Genomic DNA, 23,685 nt, shown 5'->3' with positions numbered 1-23,685 from the left:
ATCATTGGACTTTATTACGCATACTTTGAGATAAACATGCATAGGTTTGCACTGCCTGTGCATGTACTTGGAAACCAATTGTGACTTTTGAAAACGGAATCCCCTGCCCCCCCTTAAGTAAATTGGTTTAAAAGAGTGCTGTAGAGTTTTTGGGGACATCTACTCCTTATTTTTACAGGTGCTTCTGAGGGAGAATGTAGCAAGTTCAAAGGAAATGCTGTCAGCTTCACCCGAATTCACACCAGTTTTCAAACAGAAGTTCATGCTGTGCAGCAAAAGCTTTGCAGCATCTGCCTCACAATTGCACTGCCTTGCCCTCACAGCTGAATCTGAAGCCTTCTCCGCATGCATAATTTGATGAAAAGGAGAAACAGAGTTGGAGGATCTTTCATACATTAATATTTCTCTCCAGGTCTCTACTCTCTCTTCCAGCATTTTCCCATAGGATGCCAAAGTTAAGGGGCTGTGGTGCAAAGCAACAGTACCTCTTTCTGGAATGCCCCCAACAGGAAAGAGCAAATTACTGGAGCAAAATGCCTCTACTATTTAAGACAGGTGATCTAGATGAGCAGCAGTGTCAATAACAACAAAAACTGCCAAGATGTCCAGGATTAACAAGCAGGTCATACTTGTGCTTGATTTTTTCTCCCAGTGGAAATCAAAGTGACCAAAACAGTATGAACTTGCTTTATGAAGTCTGACCTTAGGGCCCTTAATAGCTGTTTCTCTTACAGACAATATACTTGCTGAAACTTTGCTTTTATGGGATTGTTTCTGTTAGAGCATGATTAGCCTATACTTACATTTGTTGATAAAAATAAAAACATACTGTTTAGTCACAGGCTGGGGTAGAACAGTAGAAAAACAAAGGTAGTGCCTACTCCAAGCGAAGGCTTCAGTGGCTAGTTAGCAGAGCACAGCATGACTATTTTTCATGTTTTTTTTCAATGTGTTATTTGCTTATACCAGCTTTTCTCAGCAGCCCTTTATGCGCCTTCTAGAAAAGTCTAAGCTTTCAGTGTTGTTGGAAAGCCAGCACTTACTTCAGCAAAATGGCTTTATTGTCCAACTTGTTATCCCCATGAAGCCTGATGGGTGACCTTGGGCCAGGCAGAGTTCTCTCAACACTCTCAGCCTGTTGTGGGGAGAGGAAGGGAAGGCAATTGTAAGCCACTTTGAGACTCTCTAGGGCAGAAAAAAGCAGGGTATAAAAAGCAGTTATTTAATTCCCCAGCAGTTTTTGGAGCCTTTGTTTTAATGAAACTGTGAGGGAAAGATGATACACCAGTTATTATAATATCTCTGTAAAGAGTAAGAACGCAGTTGCCATGTGTTTTTGGCAGACAGACCTCATTAAGGTGCAGTAAGCTTTTGGGAGTAACAGAACAGCTCAAGCAGTTTTCTTTGTTCCAAAGTAAAAAACCCTGCTGTATAAAGCATTCCTAACTCTACAATAACCTGTTCTGATTACAAAATCTCTCAACTGCCAGACAGCTGGGCAGCATTTAGTATGCAAGCCTGGTCCAGCCTGGATCCTTGCATTTTAGACACAGATATATTGGCAAGTGTGAACAACTTAACAACAGATGAAAAAAGAGGTATTTTTAACTGTGCTAATTAAAACTGTGTACATAGAAAGCCCTTGCTATTTCTTGTTATTTATCCATTGCGTATATATTTTGGATGTCACTGAGACATTTTGGGAAATTTCTTTTTGAACCTGTCCTTTCTTCAAGGAGTATGAGATTGTCTACACGGTTTTTCTCTCCCATGTCAGGCTGAAAGTAACTAGCTCAAGGTGACTGAATTTCAGGACGTAGTGCAGATTTTAACTTGAGTCTTCTTCTTCAACATTAAGCATGTCTGGCAATGGGGCCTATCTGGGACTTGTAGGCACAATTTATTTTAGCTGGGGCATGCTGTATATGGGTAACAGCCATAGCAGCCTGGCCAGGATATTCCTAAATCAGATGGGGTTGGGCTGCAGACTCTCAAGTTTGGCAGTCAGGAAGCCCATCTGAAGGGCAGGTATTTACAACAAGCCAGCTAACCCTTAATTAGAGGTTTGCTGCTATCCTGAAATAGGCAATAATGGAACCAGAGAAGACGGATGGAACCAGAGAGGAGAGATAACTTCTGAAACCCCTTTCTCTGAATATCATTTCAGTGCCTGCCAAAATATTCCAAATTCTGTTCAAAATCCCATATTTTCCACCTAAACTTTGTTTAAACAGGTTTGTTTAAACAGGTACCTTTCCCTTAGCAGTCTTCATTTATTACAAATACTAGTATCAAAGCCCATTTAAAAATGAGCTTTGAAAGGGGTGGCAGCAGGAGGGCGCGGCTCCCATTGGCCCACAAAGCGGGCTACAGGGAGTGGAAATCCCTCCCCCTGCCAGCGGCGGCACTGTCGCGGGAGGCTCCGTCGCTGCGGCAAGAGCGCTTCCTGGGCTAAAAGGAGTGGGAAGCTGCCCCCCTCCCCGGCGGTGGCTACAGGGCTTTGCGGCCCTCAGGGAGGCTGCAAACTCCCCCCCCCCTCCCAGCAGGAGCATACCTATGGGCCACAAAGCCCTGTCGCTGCCTCTCTCCTTGTGGGCGACAATGAAGGCCGCAGCCACAAAGCTTCTAGCAGGCAAGGAGGGAGGGTGGGAGCTGGAGGGGGAGGGTCAATCAGGGTGGACCTGGATGGACAGGGCCCTGGACAGTCTCCTCCCAGAATTATGAAAGCTTTTAGGCAAAACTTCAATGGACAAGTAGGCCAGTTGAATTCATATCATCTTTTATTTATTTGTGCCTTACAGAAGAGGAGGAAAGAATGTGAGCAAACAATTTCTCTTCTTGGTTCAAGGAACTATTGCAGTGAGACAGATAGACCAAAATGGCTTTGTGTTATCAAATGTGATCATGGTAGGATGCATCAATGCAAACACATCACAATATACAAATGCTGGCAATCTTAAGGCATTGAAAGAAATTCTACAACAGCATATGCTATATAAAAATTGGCACATATTTGAGTGGTAGACTGGAGATGCATACTGGAGCTGATACAGATGGAAGATGAGATTCAGCCTTATCAGAATCCTTGCTTTCAGGGGGTGGGGGAATCTCTCCCTGTGATTAGAGTTTTGTGATGTTTATGGCAAAAATTGTGTTCTTGCCAAAGTATTGGAACGATCGGAATGCCATGGTCTCTGACGCACATTGGTGCTTATTTACCAAACCAAAGTGGTTGTTTGGTTGTTTTTCTGGCCTGCACGGCCAAACAAATGTGCTCTCCCTAACCTAGTCAGAGATTAATCAGTCAATACCATTGTGTGGTTTCCATGTAGCAGTGAATACATTTAAGAATAAGGAAATAGGTAAGTTTACCGGCAGAATGTGTCTCTGCACAGCACCTAGAAGCCCTATTGCTTTCCATAATAGAGAAATAAACAGCTGGCATAAATCTACACTCCTTTTCTAACAGCGAATCAAAAGTAGGAGGCTACATGTAGCTCAACTTTTGAAACAACATTAGAACTCTGTGTTTCTATTTTTAAAAAGATCTCAAGAGAGCTGTTATTCCCCCCCCCCCACCACCACCTTCTTTTAGCCTTATATGAGGCTAAGGCTAAAATGAAGAAACGTAGTTACGGCACATGTTTCCTTTAATTATTTTTAGTACCTGACACTATTGATTTTAAGCAATGACAATTTTTTAAATTACTAGTATGGCACAAAGTGAAACTGAACAGAGGCTCACTGTAATCACAGAAATTGACTGGACATGCACCCGGTAATAGCTTAGGATCCTCGGACCCTCATATTTCGCCATATAACTTTTTTAAAAGAAAGAATACACCATGCTCAGCTTGTTTCTTATGGTTGTGACATTAAAGTGCCTCTTCACAATGTGCTAGTCATCGCGGAACACTACACTTTGCAATTCACTAGTGTGTCAAACTTGCCCTCTCCTCGTTTATTGTGGGGTATAGTACTCATCTTTCTAAACAAACTCACCCCTTTTAAGGCAGAAGCTTCTGCCAAGCATTCTTCAATGCATTGTGCTTCTTTGTACAAGAATACAGAAGAGCCAGAGCCACAAGGCAGAGGACTGGAAATGGAGTGAAGCAGCCAGCCATTTGCATGAGTTTCCTGCCTTCAGGGGTTCAGGATTAATTTGCACCTCATTGATAAGGTATACTCTCAGGGGTATTGCATGTCCTACCCCTAGGCAGCTGTGTGCATACTTCAGCTAAGACTAGGAGCCAGAGTGAGATATGACAAAGGTCATGGATCCCTATGGATCTGCAAAAAGCAAACTGCATGTGTATGCAGCCATGATTCAGATTGGGACCATCAAGGGAAGGAGGAAAAGATTTAACTCCTCAAACCACATTCAGTTTTACTAATCCCAGTGGGGTTCCTGTGATGTTTCTAGTTGTAAAAAAATGTTTTGACTAAGAAAACTAACTTTTTCATGTGGGAACATTTGTAGCCATGGCCGGGGGGTGGGGGACTGCAACGGAGATTGACAGCAGTGATGTTGCGTCCCCCCCATGCCCCCACACTGCACCCAAGCAGCAGAGAGGAGGCCATTGGTTTGCCCTTGGAGCCACGTCTCTCCTTGGCCATAGCTGAATTGCATAGGGTCCCCTGACCTCCTATTGCCATCACTCCACCTTAGTCATGGTAAGCATGAGCCAGCTGGGCAATGAGGAGCTTCAGGGAACAGAGGTAACCATCTCCCACACCTGGCCTCTCCTAGCCCATCTTGCCCACATAACCCCCACAATGAGGCAGCCAGTTTCTTCCCACCTCAGCAGAGCCTGCCATGAGGAGACTCCAGTGGACCAAGAGGAAGGTAACCCCCCCTCCCCAGGCAGCTGTGTTGCTATTGCCGCCACCAGAGCGGGAGTGGCAAGTGTCTTCTCGCCATCCCTAGAAGCAGCCCTGCTTGAAGCTGGCATCCCCACCTCCCATCTACAGGTCCTCACCAATGGCAAAGTCCTGCAGCTCTCACATCGCTCCATGCACTCCCCCCCCCATACAAACACAAACAGCAAGGCCAGAATCTAGAGGCACCTTCTTTCCTGCTGCCACTTCCGCTTCTGGGTACTCTTGGTTTCAACTCTCCTGTTCATCCTCACCTTGGCGGCGGCTGATCAGTGGGAAGCATTGTTTCCTGCACAGTCTTGGAGCCAGAAGCTGCTAGGCACATGAGGTGAGGTGCAGGTTCATTTAGGCTGGGGAATGCCAGGCGGGTCAACTTACACCTTAACTCCCACAAAGTTCTGGGGAAGGGGGCTGACCTCTCATGGCCTGGCTAAACCCAGTCAACTGCTCCCTGTTTTGCCATTCTCTACCCTGCTCCCATCTCTCCTGGGGGCTGTTTTCTTCCTTTGCCTCTGGGGAAGGGGGAGGTGCTGTTCCAGCTCTCCCCCCCCCCCTTGCGGTGCATGCATTCTTCTCCTGCCCTCCTACCTCGAGAGAGATTGAGGGACATTGCATGAAGGGGGAGCTCTCAGGTAGTTTGATTACCTTAGTGCTCTACAAGCGCTGTGGGAAGTACTCTCCACTTATAATTATGGCCTACCCTGGTCAGTTTGTGTTTTATACTTGTGCTTACTTGCTTTCCTTCTCCTTCCCTCCCTCTCCTCCTCCATTCCTTCCTTCATCTCTCTCTCTCCCTTGCCTTCTTTTTCTTCTTTCCTTCCTTTTCTTTCTTCCATCTTTGTTTCTTTCCTTCTTGTTTCCAGGTGTTTTTTGCCAAACAAACTAGTGCCTGGAGATCAGGTGTTATTTCTGAAGATCTCCAGGCCCTTACCTGGAGGTTGGCAACCCAGCTGCTCAAAGCACACACACACACACACACACACACACACACACACACACACACACACTGCCCTTCTGCCATGCTGTTCCCACATAGATTTTTTGTGAGAATCAGATCATTGCATCTTTTTTTCCATTTGGAACACCAGCAACAGCTTGTGTAATAAAGCTGAACAGTAGTTGAAGGATTAAATCCCCTCTTCCTTGATCTGAATTTGCAGTGCAGACATACAGTTTTACTTTTCATAAATGGATGGAAGCCTAGGATATCATTGTTTGTTTTTGCTCCACATAGCAGATTCAGGGTTAGGTGAAAATATCTGAAACATACCTGGCTTCAAACATGCAGAGGTTTTATCCTTCCTTCTTAGCTGCTTCTTTGGAATTTCCCCTCTTGCTTTTTAGAAACCTGGCTACTATTTGTAATTGGCTAGTTAGATTTACTGCAATATTTCCAACTAAACTTTGACTGATTCCTTTGTTTCTTTGCTCCTGAACTAGTCTAGTGATGTGAAACATTAGAATGCTACGTGTTTGTGAGCTGGTAAGCACCTTAAATCAGATATAGGCAATTTTTAAAATTAAGCTGTATTGTTTCCCCCTTAAAATCTAGTTGTACTTGAGGCTAAGAGTGTTAGATCTTTTGGTTTGCAGTGCTCTCCTCCTCTAGGTTTGTTCGCTCCGTTTTCTTAGTGGATGTTATGGTCTCCTCGATCATTTCAGCAAAGGCTTCCCCTACCTGACTTGAAGAGATTTTTGAGGCCAACTTAGTAGCCTCTTCTTTCTGCTCTTTCTTAAAAGAAAGAGTGGGGGATATTTTGGAGCTGCTGATTACAGATGAACTGAAGAGCCGGGGCTGGAAGGAATAACTTGGATTGGAAAGGGGGTTTAGAGGTGAGATGCTGATGCTTGAGGTGCTAAATCGTGTCTCCTCACCTTCCAGCAGCTTCCTGTAAACATCACAGAAGAAGACATTATTATAACAAGTGACAAAGTTCAAACCAGGATTAAGCAGATTTGTGAAGAATCAGGTCCATCAAAGGCTAATCATTATCTGAGTTCAGATCAAACGTAGATCTGAAACTTTTTATTGCCAGAAAATAGAAATGAACTGAAAGGCATGAAGTTCCTACTTCACATTGCTACAGTTCTTATATGACTAGGGCTTTTTTTTTTTGGGGGGGGGGGTTCCACTGATGTACATACCCATTAAAAAAAAACTTCTCTCTGGGACAAAACTTCAATTACATGGTGTACATTAGACATCACTTACCTCTCATGTCCTATTGTTTACCTAGCTCCTAGCTTGTTTGTTACAAAGTACAAAATGCTTGTGCACAAAACACTTCAAAATGCCGAGTTATCTAAATTTCTGAGAGATGCCCTAGTGAGAGGACATTCAGATAAACAAGGCTGCACTGCACTCACAATTGAACCAGAAACCTAATCTTAAAATGCCCTCAAAGCTTGATATGTGAATTCCATATATGAAAGGGAACTGAGATGTGTTGCATCTTAAAAAAAAACCAGATTTCTTCTGTGTCTGAATATCTTTCAGATATGTTGCCTGGATTAATAATTCACAACAATAGTTGCCAGGTAGAACTATGAGATACAATTTATTAGAATATACGAAATGATATGTTGTAACAGCACCAGAGAGCCTAAGATATATTAAAGCCAATATCCATCATTAAGTTGAAACTGGACCAGAAGAGATCATGAAGAATCATTTTCAAAGTAGGGAGTGCAGGTGGAGCTGAGTGGCCAGGGACTAGGGAGGGGAGTTCTGTTTGTTTTTTTGCAAGCAGTAAGAGCCATGATTTAATTTTATTATTATTATTATTATTATTATTATTATATTTATATTTATACCCCGCCTCCCCCCGAAGGCTGATCTGATGAAGTACTTTTGTCAGTCCTACTGTTTATAACCTGAATTTTATGGCAGCACAGTAGTTTTTAAATTATAGTAATAAAGTTGTCTTAATGTTTAACCCAGCTGTTAAATTTAGCATCTGCCCATGAACTAAACAAATTTAGTCCTTCTACCATCTTTCTGCTTCTTCCAACATAACTATTCCAAGTTCCTGTCCCATCTATTTAAAGCCCAGATTGATTGTGGAAGCATCCCGTGGCTTCAATTGCAATTTAACCATACATTGAACCTATGCTGATGTGTCTAAGAAGAAACAGTGAGCACACAGCCAACATCTTATAAAGTATTCTAAAAGGCAGAGTCAAATTGGTGCCCACTGAACATCCAAGGCCACTATTTCAGCTTTTATTTGATTTTCTGCAGGTGAAGCTGCCACTGATGGTAGAGCTCTTATAATCAGTGTTACCTGTATGCTGCTATCTCGATATCCAGAGCCATTTTAACATTGAGCAAATCTTGGTATTCCCTCAGATGCCGAGCCATTTCACTCTTTGTTTCTCTCAGATCACTTTCCAGCTGACTGATTGTGTCCTGCAATTCAAAGAAATGGTGTTTCAAAACAAGATTTACTGATTAGTGGTTACATTTCTGCTATTTATGGTAAGCAAGGAGAAGATACAATTGTGAACTCATTGTAGTAGACTGGAATCAAACAGAACTTCTAATTAAGGCAACTATGGTTGCTATTCAGACATAAATACATCTTTAATTTTTAACATTCTGTTCCATACAAAAGAAGTGCAATATATTCCAGTCACTTGGAACCCTATCCATATGTGTACTCAATGCCAAAAAAAGTTTCATTTTTGTCTATAGAGATCAGGGGTGGGGTATCCATAGCATATTTATATAGTACTACTAGGATATGATCCCAAACCTAATAATGTTCAGCATATTTGTGTGTTAACAATCTTAAAGCATGGCTCTGCACATGTTGGCTTGGAAGCCAGTTCCCCTAACTGAATTGTAGCATATTCACAAGTAAATATATATAGTCTTGCAATCCTCTGCAATTGATAGATCATACTAAATGTGCAAGCACTGCCTAATCCTTATTTCTCTTATCCAAATAAAACATGTCATTCCCCCCCCCCCCATAGGATGCTGAAACTAACCAGTGAATCCATGGCTGAGCAATGCTCTAAACCCAGATCATGCAGAATAAGGCTTATCCCTTTCCATGCAGTTAACTTATCATCTGAAATAGGTTGAAAGAAAATAGAATCAGATGGTTCCTAATCAAACCATGCACTATCCAGATCTAGCAATTCTATAGAATAAGTGTCTGATTCCTGCCATAAAATCAAACCAATGCAATCTAGGGTACTGAAAGCTTGCATATATCAGTATTCACATATGTATACAGATTGTCAATGCAATGCACAAATGCCATTTTCAGCCACTGCAATGTCATATTCAACTAGATTGAAATTGAAAGTAGATGAACAGCAGAGTTATATATACCAAACAAAGCAGTCTGGCATGCATCTGTGCTGGTGATGAAGATTGAATGGGCAATTATATGGGCACCTTTGTTAAAGGAGGAAAGGAGTCATGTTGATCTTCTCCATAGAAAATAACTGGATAATAAATGTTGATAATGAAATAAACAGGAAAATATGGCTTGAGCAGGACATAACATCATGGCCTGAGGTAACCTCCCCTCAAAAAAGAAATACATGCTTTAAAACTTAATTGTATTGTCTTTGTGACACCAAGCCTGAAGAAGGGCTCCTTTGAACTCAAAAGGTCACATGTTGTACTAGTTATCCTAGCCCTGGTGTCTCTGGACAAGGGTTCTGACCCCCTTACAGTTACGAAGATCTAATAGAGAGCCTAAAGATCATATTGACACGAGCTACCAAGGATGGCCTGAAGAAAAGGGGGAGACCATCCAAAATTTGGTTTGATGAGGAATGTTATAAAGCAAAAAGGGCTCTTAGTACAGTAGTGTCTTCATTTATGCTGGCAGAGGGAGAAGCCAAGCAAACTGCTCTGGCACATATTCATAGTCAAAAGAAGCATCATAAAAGACTGCTAGCCCATAAGAAAAAGGAAGAAATTATGACTATATGGAAACAACTTATTCACATGACCAGAGACAGGAATACATCCCTGTTTTGAAGATCACCTTGAATTCTACCTCAAAGGCAATATCACCTTTAGACTCTCATATTGCCCTGGATGTTTGGAAAATATATTTCCAAATGATTTAATCTCAGTCAGTAGGCTGCGTGAGATCTCCGCTATAAACCACTGGAATAGAATATAGAAATTCTTCCAGAATGATCCTCTGTGAACCCTGAGCTAGAAAATTTCCAGTGTGAAGTCCTATTAGATGAATGCTGGATGCGAGTCTAAAAAACTTTGTTACAATCATTTTGCTGTGATAAACTCAGCAGCCTTCCTCTCATATTAGCATTCCTGGGCAAGTACTCTCTTTCAGTTCCCACAAATATTATGTTGCCATGACATACCCAGCAGACCCCATGAATGGGGGGAGGGGCTACTGACTTAGTGGATACTTCCCAATCAGGCTTTCCCAGTGGTGTCATTGAGATATACTCCAAGCATGTGGGACTGACTCGACTCCCATACACCTGAAAATTATGTCTAAAGAGTGCCGACATGGTATAGTGGTTAAGAGTGCCAGATTCCCCACTCCTCCACATAAAGCCAGCCACTCTGAGACTCGTTCAGGTGTGAAAAGCAGGGTATAAAACCAACTCTTCTTATGACAGACACTGATGCATCAAATATATTAAAGGTTCAGTTCCATGAAATATATTTCAGTGACTGGTTGGATTTTAAGCTTTTTATGTATTGATGAAGTTGTACATTATTATTTATTGACTTCAGAGAGTTATGTCCTAAGAAAATGCTCCTGCTGCAGCTTTATTTTAACATCTGTTGGCACGGCATTTCCAAATAAACAGAATTTTTTCTAAAAATATGACATAATAACTTCCTCTTTCAAACAGTGCAACAACTTTGTATGTTTAAAAGGTCTGGGAATTTGAATTAAAAATCAAGGATTTCTAGAATAAACAAATACAAGTTCCCATCTAGTTGCAGAATGGTTTCAGGACTTTTCAGGACCATGGACAGGGGCAAGCCTTTCTCCACCCTTTGTTAGCTATCACTCTCACACCCATAGCCACTATATACTTTTGGGCAATGACTATAGATGTCTTATACATTAAAATTATAATTTGCTCAGCTTCTGATGTTGAATATATTTTGGTCTAAGGCTACTTATAAACATTCTTCATAATTGAATAACAGCACGGAACAATTTCCTGCTATTTTCATGCCCAGGGGAAAATGATAACATTTCCAAAATCATGTTAGATGCATTAAGCAAGAAGACACATAAATGCATGCAAACTATCATGCCATGTGGGGAGCCCAAGGTAAATCAAAGGAGAGCTGAAACAGTTAATTAATTGGAGAATGGAGTCTATATCATAATGCAAAGATGACGAAGGTGTAGGGCGACCCAGACATTGCCTGCCACGAAAGAAACCCATGCTCTAAAGCCCATGAAACCCAAAGCAGGGCCAATGGGAAAATGGGGAAGGCCATTTGGCCTCGGCCTCCGATTTGTTCCATTTGTTAGGTTTCACAACTTGTTTAATGCAAACTGCCCATCTAAACCAAAATGTGTGAGACACTCACGGCTTAGACATACATCTGATCCCATTCTGCCACCGTGTTTTGCTTTTAGGTATCATCGCTTTTTTTAAAAAGCCGTTATGGTTAAAGCCTTTAAAAGCTGGCAATAGCCCGCTCGTCGGAGAAGGCTTGGGCAGGGCAACCATGAATCCCCTGGTGCAGGGCTAACAGCGCTGAAGATGCCTACAAGAAGAGGCCTTCCGGCCCCCCGGGGAGCGAGCAGCTCGGGGGAGCAGGGAGGAGGGGCTGCGGCGCGAGCCGTCTCGGCGGCCTGACCTGGAAGCCGACGGTGTCGGCGCCGTGCCGCTCCTCCATGTCGTGCAGCTGCCGCTCGAGGGCCTCGTTGGCGCCGCGCAGGCTCTCCACCTCCAGCGTGCGGGCCTGCAGCTGGCGGCGGTACTCGCCGATCTCCTCGCGGCTGGCGCGGATGGCCTCGTGGCTGCGCGCCGCCTGCTCGCTGAGGTTGGCGACCTTGGCGCGGTACCACTCGTCGGCCGCCTGCAGGTTTTTGGCGGCCAGGCCCTCGTACTGGGCGCGCAGCTCCTTGAGCGCCGCCGTCAGGTCGGCCTTGGTGGAGTCGGGCTCGGCGGCGGCCAGGGGCGGGGCCTGAAGGGCGGCGCTCAGCTCGGCCAGCTCCTCGGCGTGCACCTGGCGCACGAAGGCCAGCTCGTCGAGCAGCGCCTCCACCTTCTTCTCGAGCGCCAGGCGCGCCAGGGCGGCGCCGTCGCCCTCCAGCTGCTGCGCCCGCAGCGCCTGCTCCGCCTCGGCCCGCGCGCGCGCCTCCTCCTCGCCGCGCGCCCGCAGGCGCTGCGCCTCCTCGGCCATGCGCTCCCGCTCCAGTGCCAGCTGCGCCCGCGCCGCCTCGGTGTCGTCCAGCTGGGCGCGCAGCTGGCGCAGCTCGCCCTGGAAGAGCTCGGCCAGGCGGCTGGGCTCGGCGTGGCGCTGCCGCAGCGCGCCCAGCTCGCTCTCCAGCAGGCGGTTGTGCTGCTCCAGCTGGCGCACCCTCTCGATGTAGCCGGCGAAGCGGTCGTTGAGGCCCTGCAGCTGCTCCTTCTCGCTGGTGCGCGTCAGGCGGAACTCGTCGCCCAGCGCCGCCGCCTGGCTCAGGTCCAGGCTCTCCGCCTGCGCCAGCCGGTACGAGGCCGCATAGCTGCTGCGCGACGCCGAGTGCGAGCGGTAGCCGCCGGCCACCGCCGAGCCGCCCAGGCGAGAGGAGAAGCGCGGCGACTCCCCGAAGATCTTCCGGTAGGAGGAGGCCAGGTAGTGCGGGTCGGAGCCGAAATTCATCCTGAAGGCTGTGGCCAGCTCCCCCGCACCGCCCGTCCTCTATCCAGCCCGGCGGCTCCGCGTCTGCAGGAAAGCGGGGGGCGGGGGGCGCTCTTAGGGCGCGGCCGGGAGGAGGAGACTGGGCTGGAGGGGGCGGCGGGCGGAACCAGCCGGAGAAGGAGGAAGGGCGCTTCCGGACATCCCGACCCCCCCCCTCCCCCCGGTCCGATTTCAGTGGGGCTTTGCTGACTGCCTCTCCCAGCTCCGACTGCAGGACGAGAAGGGTTGGGTTGGGTTGGGCTGAGTCCGGGAGAATAGGGATAGCCGTCTCGGGAACATGACTAGGGGGAAACGCTGATGGAGCTGTCCATTTTGCCGCAGTGCTGATGTCAGTCGTTCCTTCCCGCAGCTCTGGCAGCCTGGGCATTTCCGCTTTCAGGGGAAGAGACAGTCCTGTAGTTAGGAAATACAAGCAGCAGCATTTGTCCTCTGAACCCCCCCCCCCCTCAAAATTCCTTGAACCGCATTCCTTCAACCACAAGGACAGTTCCCTTCAGGTTCATTTCTAGGATTTTTCCTTTAGTTGAGTTTTAACAATCAAGTGCAGGAACACTGAAGAGGGAAGGATGCCTTCATCCACAAGCAAACCGAAATGGAAGAGTGACTTGTGTAGCTGCATGGGGAAGGAGGAGGAGGAGGCTAGAGAAAACCGAATGCACTATAGCTACATTGCTGTTATTTTCCAGCAGGCTGGGGTTGCATCTTTGTATGATATCCAGAAATGAAATTATGGCAAAAGCTAAATTAAAACACGGTCTGTGTCTTTTACCGTGCACTTACTCAAGAGTGTCATATTGATCTTTAATAGAGGGAGCATGCAGACATAGAAATGCATTCGATTGTTTGCTGTCCCTGTAATCTGTATAATCCAAACCAACATAGCCATAGTTCTTTTCAAGAGACAATATCAACAAACGAAAGTGAGATGCAAGCCAAGACAGAATCAACTGCATCTAGGACTACAAACGTATGAAGCCTTATACTGAATCAGACCTTTTGGCTCATCATGATCAGTATCAGAGTTGTGACTATTTAAGGGTCTTACTTAGAGGTCTTTCATATCACTTACCACCTGCTCCTTTTAACTGGAAACACTGGGGATTGAATCTGGAATTGTCTGCATAGCAAGTAGATCCTCTGCCACCAAGTCATGGACCCTCTGAATGACTTGTCACCTCTACCCAACACGAACAATCCACTTGTATTTTATCTCATACATCTTTCTATCCTGCCCTTCCTCCTAAGATCTCAGAGTGGCACACATTGTTCTCCCTTGTTATCACTACACCAATTTGTTGTATTGGTTAAGAGCAGCAGCCTCCAATCTGAAGAACCAGGTTTGATTCCCTACTCCTACATATGCAGCCAGCTGTGTGAACTTGGGCCAGTCAATTCTCTCAGAGCTTTCTCAGCTCCACCTACCTTATAAGGTGTCTGTTGTGGGGAGAGGGGGAAAAGCCACTTTGTAAGCCACTTTGAGATTCCTTTGAGTAGTAAAACAAGGGGTACAAAAAAATCACACAACCTCCTCTTCTTCATTCAATCCTCAAAGAAGCACTGTGAGTTTGGTTAGGATAAGAGTGGACCAAAGTTACCCAAGGAGCTTTATAGATGAATGAGAATTTTCAGCCAGAGTTTATTGGTCCTAGTCTCACACTCTAAACAGTATCCTACATTGTCTTGTACTATTGTTTGTGTTCATGGGGGAATATGTGTGTGTGTGTATATATATATATGTGTGTGTGTGTGTGTGTGTGTGTATACACGCGCGCGCACACACACACACATACATACATACACATACATACACACACTTGCCAAAGTATTTTGCTGACCACCTCTCAAATCTAATCAAATCTAATCATCTATAGACTGAGATTAACGTTACATTTTAGCATCCAGGGGATGATGTCCTATTTGTGCTTCTGTTGATTTTCAGAGGCAAAATAAGCATTCCTGCTAGAATACCCTAATTTATTTTGAGTCAGTCAGATGCCTACTGCCTGGGAGAGTTCTTGAGATTCTTCTATAATACTTGATTTCTTTCCTATTTCAGCCTCTGTCATTGTCTGACTCTTCTCTGTCTCTGAGCCAGAAATTATGTACATTGGACTCCAGATATTTTTAAGAATAGTTGTTTACTGTACCCCACTTTTTACTACCCCAAAGAGTATCAAAGCTATTTACAACTGCCTTCCTTCTCCCCCCACCCCCAAATGGACACCCTGTGAGGCAGGTGAGGCTGAGAGAGCTCTGAGAGCTGTGACTAACCCAAGACCATCCACTGTCTGGATATGAAGGGGCGGGGAATTAAACCTGGCTCTCCAGATTAGAGGCCACCGCTCTTAACCACTATATCATGCTGTGAATATAGCTGGGTCTCTTCCAACTTTGGAACTAAATAACTTTTGTCTTCCGAGATTATTTTTAAGGGTTCACAAGGCTGTGGATTCCTGGGTTCTGACTGCAAATTATAGTCAGTGCCCCATGAGATGGTAATTTATTATTTTTGTATAAATAATAATAAACATAATAAATAAGAATAAACATAGATTATAGTTGTACTTCTCATGTATAATCTCTTAAACACTGCTAATTTCAGCACATCAGGCTTTTTAACCTGTCACAATGGGACCAGGGATACAAGAGACAGTGTTTATAGTAGTTAGAGTGATGGATTACGATTTGGGAAGCTTGATGAGTAAATTTGAACCACACTGTCAGCCTAATCTATCTCATAAAGTTGTTATCAGGCTAAAATGGAGGAGAAGGGAAAGATGTAAACTCAACTGAGTTTCTGTAAGGGATAAAGCCGGGGTATAAATGAAATAAATAAAAATAAAATAATAAAACTTCATACCACCTTATCTTATACAGGAGGCACAAAGGCTTTTAGTTTTTATATGCTAGGGAGACTGATACAGAATTCTGAGATGTATGGCCTTTTATTTGCACTAGAAGGATTTTTTTCCTTTCATTTTGCATAGTACAATGAATGCATAGTACAGTCTGAAAGGTTACTGTAGTACAAGCTTGTTTTAACACAGTCATGAAAACCGGTATCTGTTAGAAACCTGCAAGTCTAGACAGTGAAGAAAAATGATAAAATCAACTAAATTGTACATTTAACCCAAATGTTTTCTTCCATGACCATCAAGATATGTCGTTTCACAGCTACATAGCCCTAGCCTTGTGTTGAACTAACCATAGTCTTAGAATCAACACTTAATGCAAAGCTAAAATGCACATACAAAAATATAAGGTGGAAAGGAGGGATCACTGAGGGAATGACAAATTAAACAAAAAAGTCTTCACCTGCTGGTGGAGATGACAAGGGCTGACAATTCTCTTTGTGGAGAGAGTTCCAGTGTTTTGGTGTTACGACTGAGAATATCTTCTCCTTGGTTATTTGTTTAATTTCAGAAAGTAAAGGCGCCTACATCAAGGCGTCAGAAAATTACCTCAGTGGTAAGGTAAATTCATAAGAGCTGGTTTGGTGTAGTGGTTATGAGTGTGGACTTCTAATCTGGTGAGCCGGGTTCGATTCTGCACTCCCCCACATTCAGCCAGCTGGGTAACCTTGGGCTCGCCGCAGTCCTGATAAAGCTGTTCTGACCAAGCAGTGAGATCAGGGCTCTCTCAGCCTCACCCACCCCACAGGGTGTCTGTTGTGGACAGAGGAAAGAAAAGGTGACTGTAAGCCATTATGAGACTCATTAGGGTAGAGAAAAGCGACATATAAGAACCAATTCTGCTTCTTCATAAGAGATTAGTCAGTCATTAAGTACCTAAAGGTCCCAACAGCTTGAATTGAACCCAGAAACAGATTGGGATCTGGTATAGTTGGGCTAAAACAGAGTACTACAACTCACTCCAGCCACCATTTTACCTGCAGCATTTGGCTCCACTGACCAGATGTGTTTTGGCATGGCTGCCTTTATCAATGGTCAGACATAAATAAAACAGCATACATACTTAGGAGAAAGGCTGGCTTCTATAGGATACTCATTGGACACTGGAAGTGTTCATCAGGATGAGGGCCTGCCTTAGAAACATAAGAGGTCTCAAAGAACTTTATCTGGCCTTCTGGTCCATATAACTGATTAAGATACTTATTGTCCTAAATAGTAAACATTTCATATCATTATATGTAAAGGAGCCAACTGTATATCTAATATTTCTTTTCCTGTATTTTATGTATGCTGTTTTATTTATGCCTGGCCATTGATAAAGGCAGCCATGCCAAAATGTGTCTGGTCAGTGGAGGCATTAGTATGAATGAACACTTGGATTTTAATGAGGCAATATTTTAAGCCTTGGTCTTTTTATTTGAATAAATATTAATATTCAATTTTACATTATGTTATGCCCTACAAAGGTAGGGAAATTAGCACATTTTCCTTATTTTGACTCTTCTTTGGGAGGTTTTGGGGAGGGACAGGATATTTTCTCTTTTTTGTTGTGGGCTCTATGGTGCTATACTCCACTGAAGCCCCTCCTCCAATGACCAATCCCAGCTCTCCTCTGCTTCCAAGTATTTACCAACCTGGAGTTGGCAGCCCTAAACTACCGGCTAAACAGATTAAGGATAACAGCCCTATTTAAATTATTTGTGGTCTCCATTGCACTTTAGCCACTTCTGTCTACAGCTTGGTAAAGCCAATCATATTGTAATTCTCACTCCACTTGCTATCTGGCTTCCTAATGAAAAGGGGAAGTTTTCTCTTAGAACCCTACATCACAAATGATCCACATGCAGCTCATACATTTTCCAACACATTCTATTAAACTAGGGCACCAGCTACATGCTTCACAATGGCTTCAGTGCTTTAAGTTGCAATCCTCATAACTCTTTGCTGGGATAAAGCCTTCCCTGTGAATAAAATGGTATTTACTTCTGAGTAGTTTGCAAAGCTTGTGTGCAGCAAGTGTAGTTGCTGACTAAAATTATGTATTAGATAATGATTAGATAGTTCTTGTGCCTCTGGAATCCAAATTAGTTTTGGCATGTCAAAGTCCATTTTTATGTCTACTTTTTTAGGTACTAAAATGTGAGATAACTTACAACTCAGTAAATAGATCTCATTGTTAGAAGGCAAGACATGTATATGTATGTTGTTCAAATCATATACAGAATTCATGCTCCTGCCCTGCGATGTGATGTCAGCCATTCAGTCAAGTCCAACTGTTGGCGATCCCATGGCTCAACTGTCGCCACGATCTCCAGTTTTGCACCGCTCCTTTTAGTAGTGTAATGTTCTGGCCAGTGTCCATTTTGATTGTATCCAACCACTGCATTCATTGTCGGCCTGGTTTCCTTTCCCCACTGACCAATCCTAGCATAATTGCTTTCTCCAATGAATTGTATTGCATGATATGGCCAAAGTAATTGAGCCAGAGTTTCATAATTTTGCTTACCAGTGACAGTTCAGACTTTATGCACTGTAGCTTCCTTTAGGATGCTTTGGCCTGATCCTGCGTTGAGCAGGGGGTTGGACTAGGTGGCCTGTGTGGACCATTCCAACTCTATGATTCTATGATTCTGTGATTCTTGTTTGTGACTTTTGCAATCCATGGAACCCCCAGAAGCCTTCTCCAACACCAGAGTTCAAATGAATCGATAATTCTCTTGTCCAATTTTTTCATTGTCCAACTTTCACAGCCATAAGTGGCTATTGGAAATATGATAGATCTAACCAATCTACATTTGGTAGTCAGGCTTATGTCTTTGCTTTTCCATCTTTGATTCAAGCTTGTCATTTCTTAATGTGACAAACTATGCCCCAACCTCCCCAAAAAACCAATTGCCCATCTAATTTTCTTCTGGAAAGCATTTCATTGGCTGCTGGTTCAGATTGGTCAGATTAGGCTCCTTTTTCTCCCAAGATGTTAAAGAGACGCTTGAAGTTACTTGCCAAGTTTGGGTAGCTGCCAAATCCTACATCTGTTGAGGGATCTGATTTGGTCCCCTTCTTAAACAGAGAGCTGAGTTTTGATCATACTCTTCGAGCGTTTTCTTTCTAGCCTTAGAGTGTGTAACTTTGTGGGCAGGTCATTAATTCAGCAAATAAGACTTCATAAGACATAAGATCTTGAAGTATGGAGCATTGTGCAAATTATGGCGAGGAAAGAGGGGGTAGAGAGGAGTGTGTGCGTGGATGTGTGGGGTGGGGGAAGGGGTGGGAGAGCGCGGTGGGTGGCTGGCTGCTGTGTGTGTGTGTCTGTGGGAGTGGAGAAGTGGCAGGGTGATGGGAGGGCGGCCAGGGGGGTTTGGCCGGTGTGTGTGTGCATGTCTGTGGGGGCAGGCAAGCGGGGCGGTGTGATGGGGGGGTGGCCAGGGGGGTTTTGTGTGTGTGTGTGTGTGTGTGCATGTCTGTGGGGGTGGGGAAGCAGTGGCGGGGCGATTGCAGGGGGGGTGGCCAGGGGGGTTGGCTGCTGTTTGGTTTTCTGTGTGTGTGTGTGTGTGTCTAGGCATGGGGAAGCAGCGGCAGCGCGATGGGGGGGAGGCCAGGGGGGTTGTGTGTGTGTGTGTGTGTGTGTCTGGGCGAGGGGAAGCTAGCGGGGGGGACTCACCATCGGGGAAGGCTGCTTCTCCTTGTGTGCGGTGAGTCCCCGGCTGGGCAAGGCGAGCTGGGCCAAGCAGCCAATGGGGAGGCGCGCTTTGTGGCTCCTGATTCGTCCCTCCCAGTTTTTATCCCAGACAGAGGCCGCCCTTTCTCCTCCCACTTAGGGCTTACTGTTTTATTTATTCCGCTCCACAGGAGCGGTTAAAGATAGTGATGTAAGGACTCTTTATTTTAACTTAACTGCAGATGGGGAGGGGTGATGGAGCAGCATAGGCCTGGTCCAGCCCTGTTTCAAGCATTGGGATGGACATGAGAATGACAGAGTGGCCAGCTTGGTGTGGTGGTTAGAAGCACCAACTTTAAATCTGGTGCGCGAAGCAGCTCCTGATTCGCTCCACCGAGTTGCACTCGAGGGCCAAGTGTCCAATTGGGAGGCGCTCGCAGTGCGCCTCCCTGTTGGACACTTGGCCCGTCTCGAGGACAGCCCGCTGCCAACTCCACACTCCGCCCGAACCGCCATCCTTGCCGGATGGCTGCTGGCCACTCCAGGGCCAAGTGTCCAATTGGGAGGCACACAAAGCGCGCCTCCCTGTTGGACACTTGGCCCGTCTCAAGGCCGGACCGCCGCCAACTCCACACTCCAGCCGACCTGCCATCCTTCCAGGGTGGCTGCCGGCAAGGAACATTGCCCCACGGCCCACGACTTCGGCGAACAGCCTTCCCCTCCGCCAACCGCCTCCTGTACCCCGCCGCCGCCGCCGCAGCTGTGCTGCCACCCTCGTGGCCCGCAACATGGCCGCCCACCTCAGGCCCACCTGCACTACGACCTCCAGGAACCTCCTGCCGGCTGAGGAGCCGCTGCCGCCGCCGGCGCACGAAGGTAGGCCGCTTCCCCGCCATGCGACCCCGGACCTGCCAACACCTTCCGCGCTCCGCCGGGGGGCCCTTCTGCAGCCCCATGGACGACGCTGCCACCCTCGCTGGCCCACGCCACACCATCCAGCACTGCCCCTCGACAGGACGCGCCCCGACACCAGTGCAATCTAGCGCCCATTTTATGGCAAGTAAAATGGGCTTTAAATCTAGTATGAAAATATTTATGTGCTCTCAATTCCTGTGCTATGGGAATAGCCTGGTAATGTCACATCCAGTTGGCATGTCTGAGTGATGTTACCTCTGGTGATGTGAATTTTGGGGCCATAGCAGAAAAATGTGGCCTGTTAGCATTCCTTCTGAGGTGTCTTAAAATAATGTTTCAGGGGTTTCTCGACAGTAACAATGTTGAGAAAGGCTGTCCTAGTTCAGTATTCTTCAGCAGGGCACTACACTGTGTCTGTGAGTGTGTGTGTATGTGTATGTGTGTGTGGCCTAAAATCTTCATATAACTGCACAAAAGCCAAAATAGCAAAAGTACCAATAATCCAAAATAAGTCAGGCAAGTAAACTTCTGGATGAAGCAAAGAGAAAAGTTTATTTTGCGCAAAAAAGGGAGATTAATCAACCACAGCAAAGATGGCTGAAACTGTGATCTCTGCCTTCCCAGGGCCAGAGAAAAAGTTTAAATACTTCGTATTCCCATACTTTTACAGTATCCATAATTGCTTGGTACACGCACAGATGCTAAATATTTAGAATGGTATTGGGTTGGTCAGATACCAGGTCCATTGTTTGGATTCTGCTTTGATAGGCCAATAGACCTCTCACTCTGGTGTTAGGGGTGGGATCAGAACATAATTTACAGACTGTTCTAATGGGAATGGGAATTGCCCTTGGATGGGCACATTCTTTAGCTCCATCTGGTAACAGTTACAATATAAAAGAACAATAATTAGTCTCCCTAGAAACTAACTTCTTTGTTACTGCTACTGAATTCCATGAGGCCTGGATGTACCTGCTGCCTCCACTTGCCCACTATAGCACATCCTGACCTTCCAGATGTACTCTGTAACTTTAGTTAGTCTGGGCCAGAATACATGCTGGTTATGATTCAGTTTAAGAATAATACAAAACAGTAACCATTAGTATTCTTATTAACAATAGGTCTAATATTTTATTTATTTATTATAATTATATACCACCCTTCCCTCTGGCTCAGGGCGGTTTTCATGGAACAACAAAGAATAATACAATATAACTTGGTAGTAATAGTGACAGAGTGGACGTAGTTTAACAACATCAGCATTTTAACAGTGGCTGGTTGATTCTGGTGTTTGTTTCATGGAACGGGGTTCAAGGGGGCCCATAGATGTTGTTAGTTTCAGTCCATCTCAACCAAATGCCTGGTGGAAAAACTCCCTTTTGCAGACCCTGCGGAATTCCATCTTCCTCTGGGAACTCATTCCACCAGGTGGGGGCCAGAACAGAGAAGGCTCTGGCCCTGTTTGAGGTCAGATGAGCTTTCTTGGGGCTAGGGATCCCCAGTCAGTTGGAGGTGGCAGAGCGTAAAGCTCTTTTCTCAAGCACCTTCCCCATGTGTGTATGCATGAGAGAGTCTTTGTGGAGCATCTGTTACCAGTAAGGCTCTATGCAACCCTGTCAGTGATTGTAGGTTATCTTGGTATGCTCTGTAATCTCCTTTCCCCATTAGGATTCGGGAGGCAAGTGATATGGCGAAGCTAGCAGGGTCGGAGTTGTACAGGAAAACTACCAAAGAAGCCTCTGCAGAAGAAGGCAACCATTTCTGATTCCGCCTTGCCTTCCAAGCCCCTTGCTGGGTTCACCATAAATCGGCTGCAAATGGAGAATATTTTACCCAGACGGTTTAATTTTGTGACTTAAGTTTTGAAGTAAGACCTCTCACAAGCAGACCTTCCCAGAAGCTCTACATTTGTCGAACTCACTTTTAACAGTGGAATATACGATAAGTCTGTAACCCAAACCGTTCTTCGTATTTTTAAAGGGAAGGGTTGCAACGTTCTGAAGGGTTGCACAAGCGCGAATGTTATCTCCCCATTTCCTGCTAGAATAAAGCGTGGGAGGGGGAAAGCACTGGGAAAACTAACAGCTCTCAGCCCTAACCCAGCGGGAGAAACCAAGCCAGCCAGCCCTACGCTTTACTTCCTTTGGCGGCTCTCATTCGTTAGACAGCTCTCCTCCCACTTGCGCATGAGTTGTAGCCTTTTTGGTAGGGATGGTGCACAAATTACATTTTTCTCCTGTAGCTGCAACCTGCTTCGGAGCCTGAGAACTAACTGCAAACAAAAATTGGCGCGCACAGACACGCAACCCCCCCCCCCCGGAAGAATCTGTTGGATGCCTTTGCAGTTGAAGAAATTAAAGGCAATTCTGGGGCTCTGTTTTTAGAAGCAGAGAAATAAACGACTGTAAACTCCGGAGTCAATACTGCAGCTTGTTCTTGGGCTCATCTACCTTAAACCAAAGTCAGTTATAAAACAGGCAGGGATTGATTAGGTAAGTCCACACGTTGTGCTTGCAGGTGCGTCCTTTTAGCAAGGAGAGACAAACGCTTTTTCTACACTGAGACTTTTAGTACTGCAGAGGTACTATTCAAAAGCTGGAAGCTGGTCTATTGCTATGGTTCCTTGTTACAGTCTAGCAATGCTTATCCATGTGGAAATTAAGAGACACAATATCTGCTATCCATAGGTTCCGAAACAAACAAGTTTGAACATCTGTTCCTTTAATGATTTTGATTAGTGCTTGCACTTTAAATAATTAAATTCTACCAAAAACGAGCAAAAAAGGCAGATGCTGGCAGTCTCAAAGTAATAGGGAGGAAAGAAATAATATTTTTGCAGGACATGGTGCTGTGGAGGTGCAAGTGGTGGATGAATTCAGTAGCATTTCTCCAGGTTCTCTTAAAATCCGGAGCCGTCCTTTTTACTTTTTTGAAAGGGTTCCCTATGACCATTTATTTATTTGTCTGTCTTTATTTTTGAACTTATAGACTGCCACTCCCAGCTGGCCAGCTTGAGATGGTTCACATCAATGTAAAAATATAGAGTTAAAACCAAATCCACCCATTCCACCTTGCCCTCACCTCTCCCCTTCTGTAGTGCAATCTGCCTCAAAGACCTCTCCTCCACACCAGAGTTTTGCTAGTCCCAATGTGAACAATTGCACTAGGTCTTCCAAATAATGGGGCAGGTAATGGAATGCAGGGCAGCATTGTGTTTTGGCAGCAACAGCAAATGGATTCTCTGGGAAACATGAATTAGTGAATGGTGTCAATTCAGGAAGGAATTGTTAATGTAGATATGCCAAGTGGAAAGCAAATGTGTTTCCCTTGGGGCTACCAGACACAAAAGGAGTATATCTACCTGATAAAACCTACCTACGTGATTTCTAAGGGGGATTTTATAGTGGTGACAGACAGCCAGGAGTGCTTTCAGGATTTGTGGG

The 23,685-nt window shown here is 45.2% G+C and overlaps 2 protein-coding genes across 2 annotated transcripts in view; one reads left to right on the top strand and one right to left on the bottom strand.

Annotated features, from left to right (window-relative positions):
• Window positions 1-2,762: 2,762 nt before the first annotated feature.
• On the bottom strand, window positions 2,763-13,068 carry INA (internexin neuronal intermediate filament protein alpha). The gene is made up of 3 exons (XM_077349599.1): window positions 11,708-13,068; window positions 8,163-8,287; window positions 2,763-6,767 (listed from the first exon to the last, which is right to left on the bottom strand). The coding sequence occupies exons 1-3, from the start codon at window positions 12,716-12,718 to the stop codon at window positions 6,452-6,454; spliced, it is 1,452 nt and encodes a 483-aa protein (XP_077205714.1). The 5' UTR covers window positions 12,719-13,068; the 3' UTR covers window positions 2,763-6,451.
• NT5C2 (5'-nucleotidase, cytosolic II) overlaps window positions 12,546-23,685 on the top strand; it is an 82,641-nt gene continuing 71,501 nt past the window's right edge. Inside the window, exon 1 of the mRNA XM_077349591.1 lies at window positions 12,546-12,565. The gene's annotated coding sequence lies outside the window, so the exon portion shown is untranslated. The remainder of the gene's footprint in view (window positions 12,566-23,685) is intronic.

This window comes from Paroedura picta, chromosome 8 (assembly GCF_049243985.1).
Source record: "Paroedura picta isolate Pp20150507F chromosome 8, Ppicta_v3.0, whole genome shotgun sequence".
NCBI lineage: Eukaryota > Metazoa > Chordata > Lepidosauria > Squamata > Gekkonidae > Paroedura > Paroedura picta.
This window is presented reverse-complemented; position numbering and strand designations above follow the sequence as displayed.

What these genes read in the sequence shown, in the direction of transcription:
- INA (XM_077349599.1), bottom strand. Translation starts at nt 12,718, where the DNA reads ATGAATTTCGGCTCCGACCCGCACTACCTGGCCTCCTCCTACCGGAAG. An exon ending in CCGACACCGTCGGCTTCCAG is followed by an intron (nt 8,288 to 11,707) that starts GTCAGGCCGCCG and finishes TTTGAATTGCAG; the next exon opens with GACACAATCAGTCAGCTGGA. An exon ending in ATCGAGATAGCAGCATACAG is followed by an intron (nt 6,768 to 8,162) that starts GTAACACTGATT and finishes TGATGTTTACAG; the next exon opens with GAAGCTGCTGGAAGGTGAGG.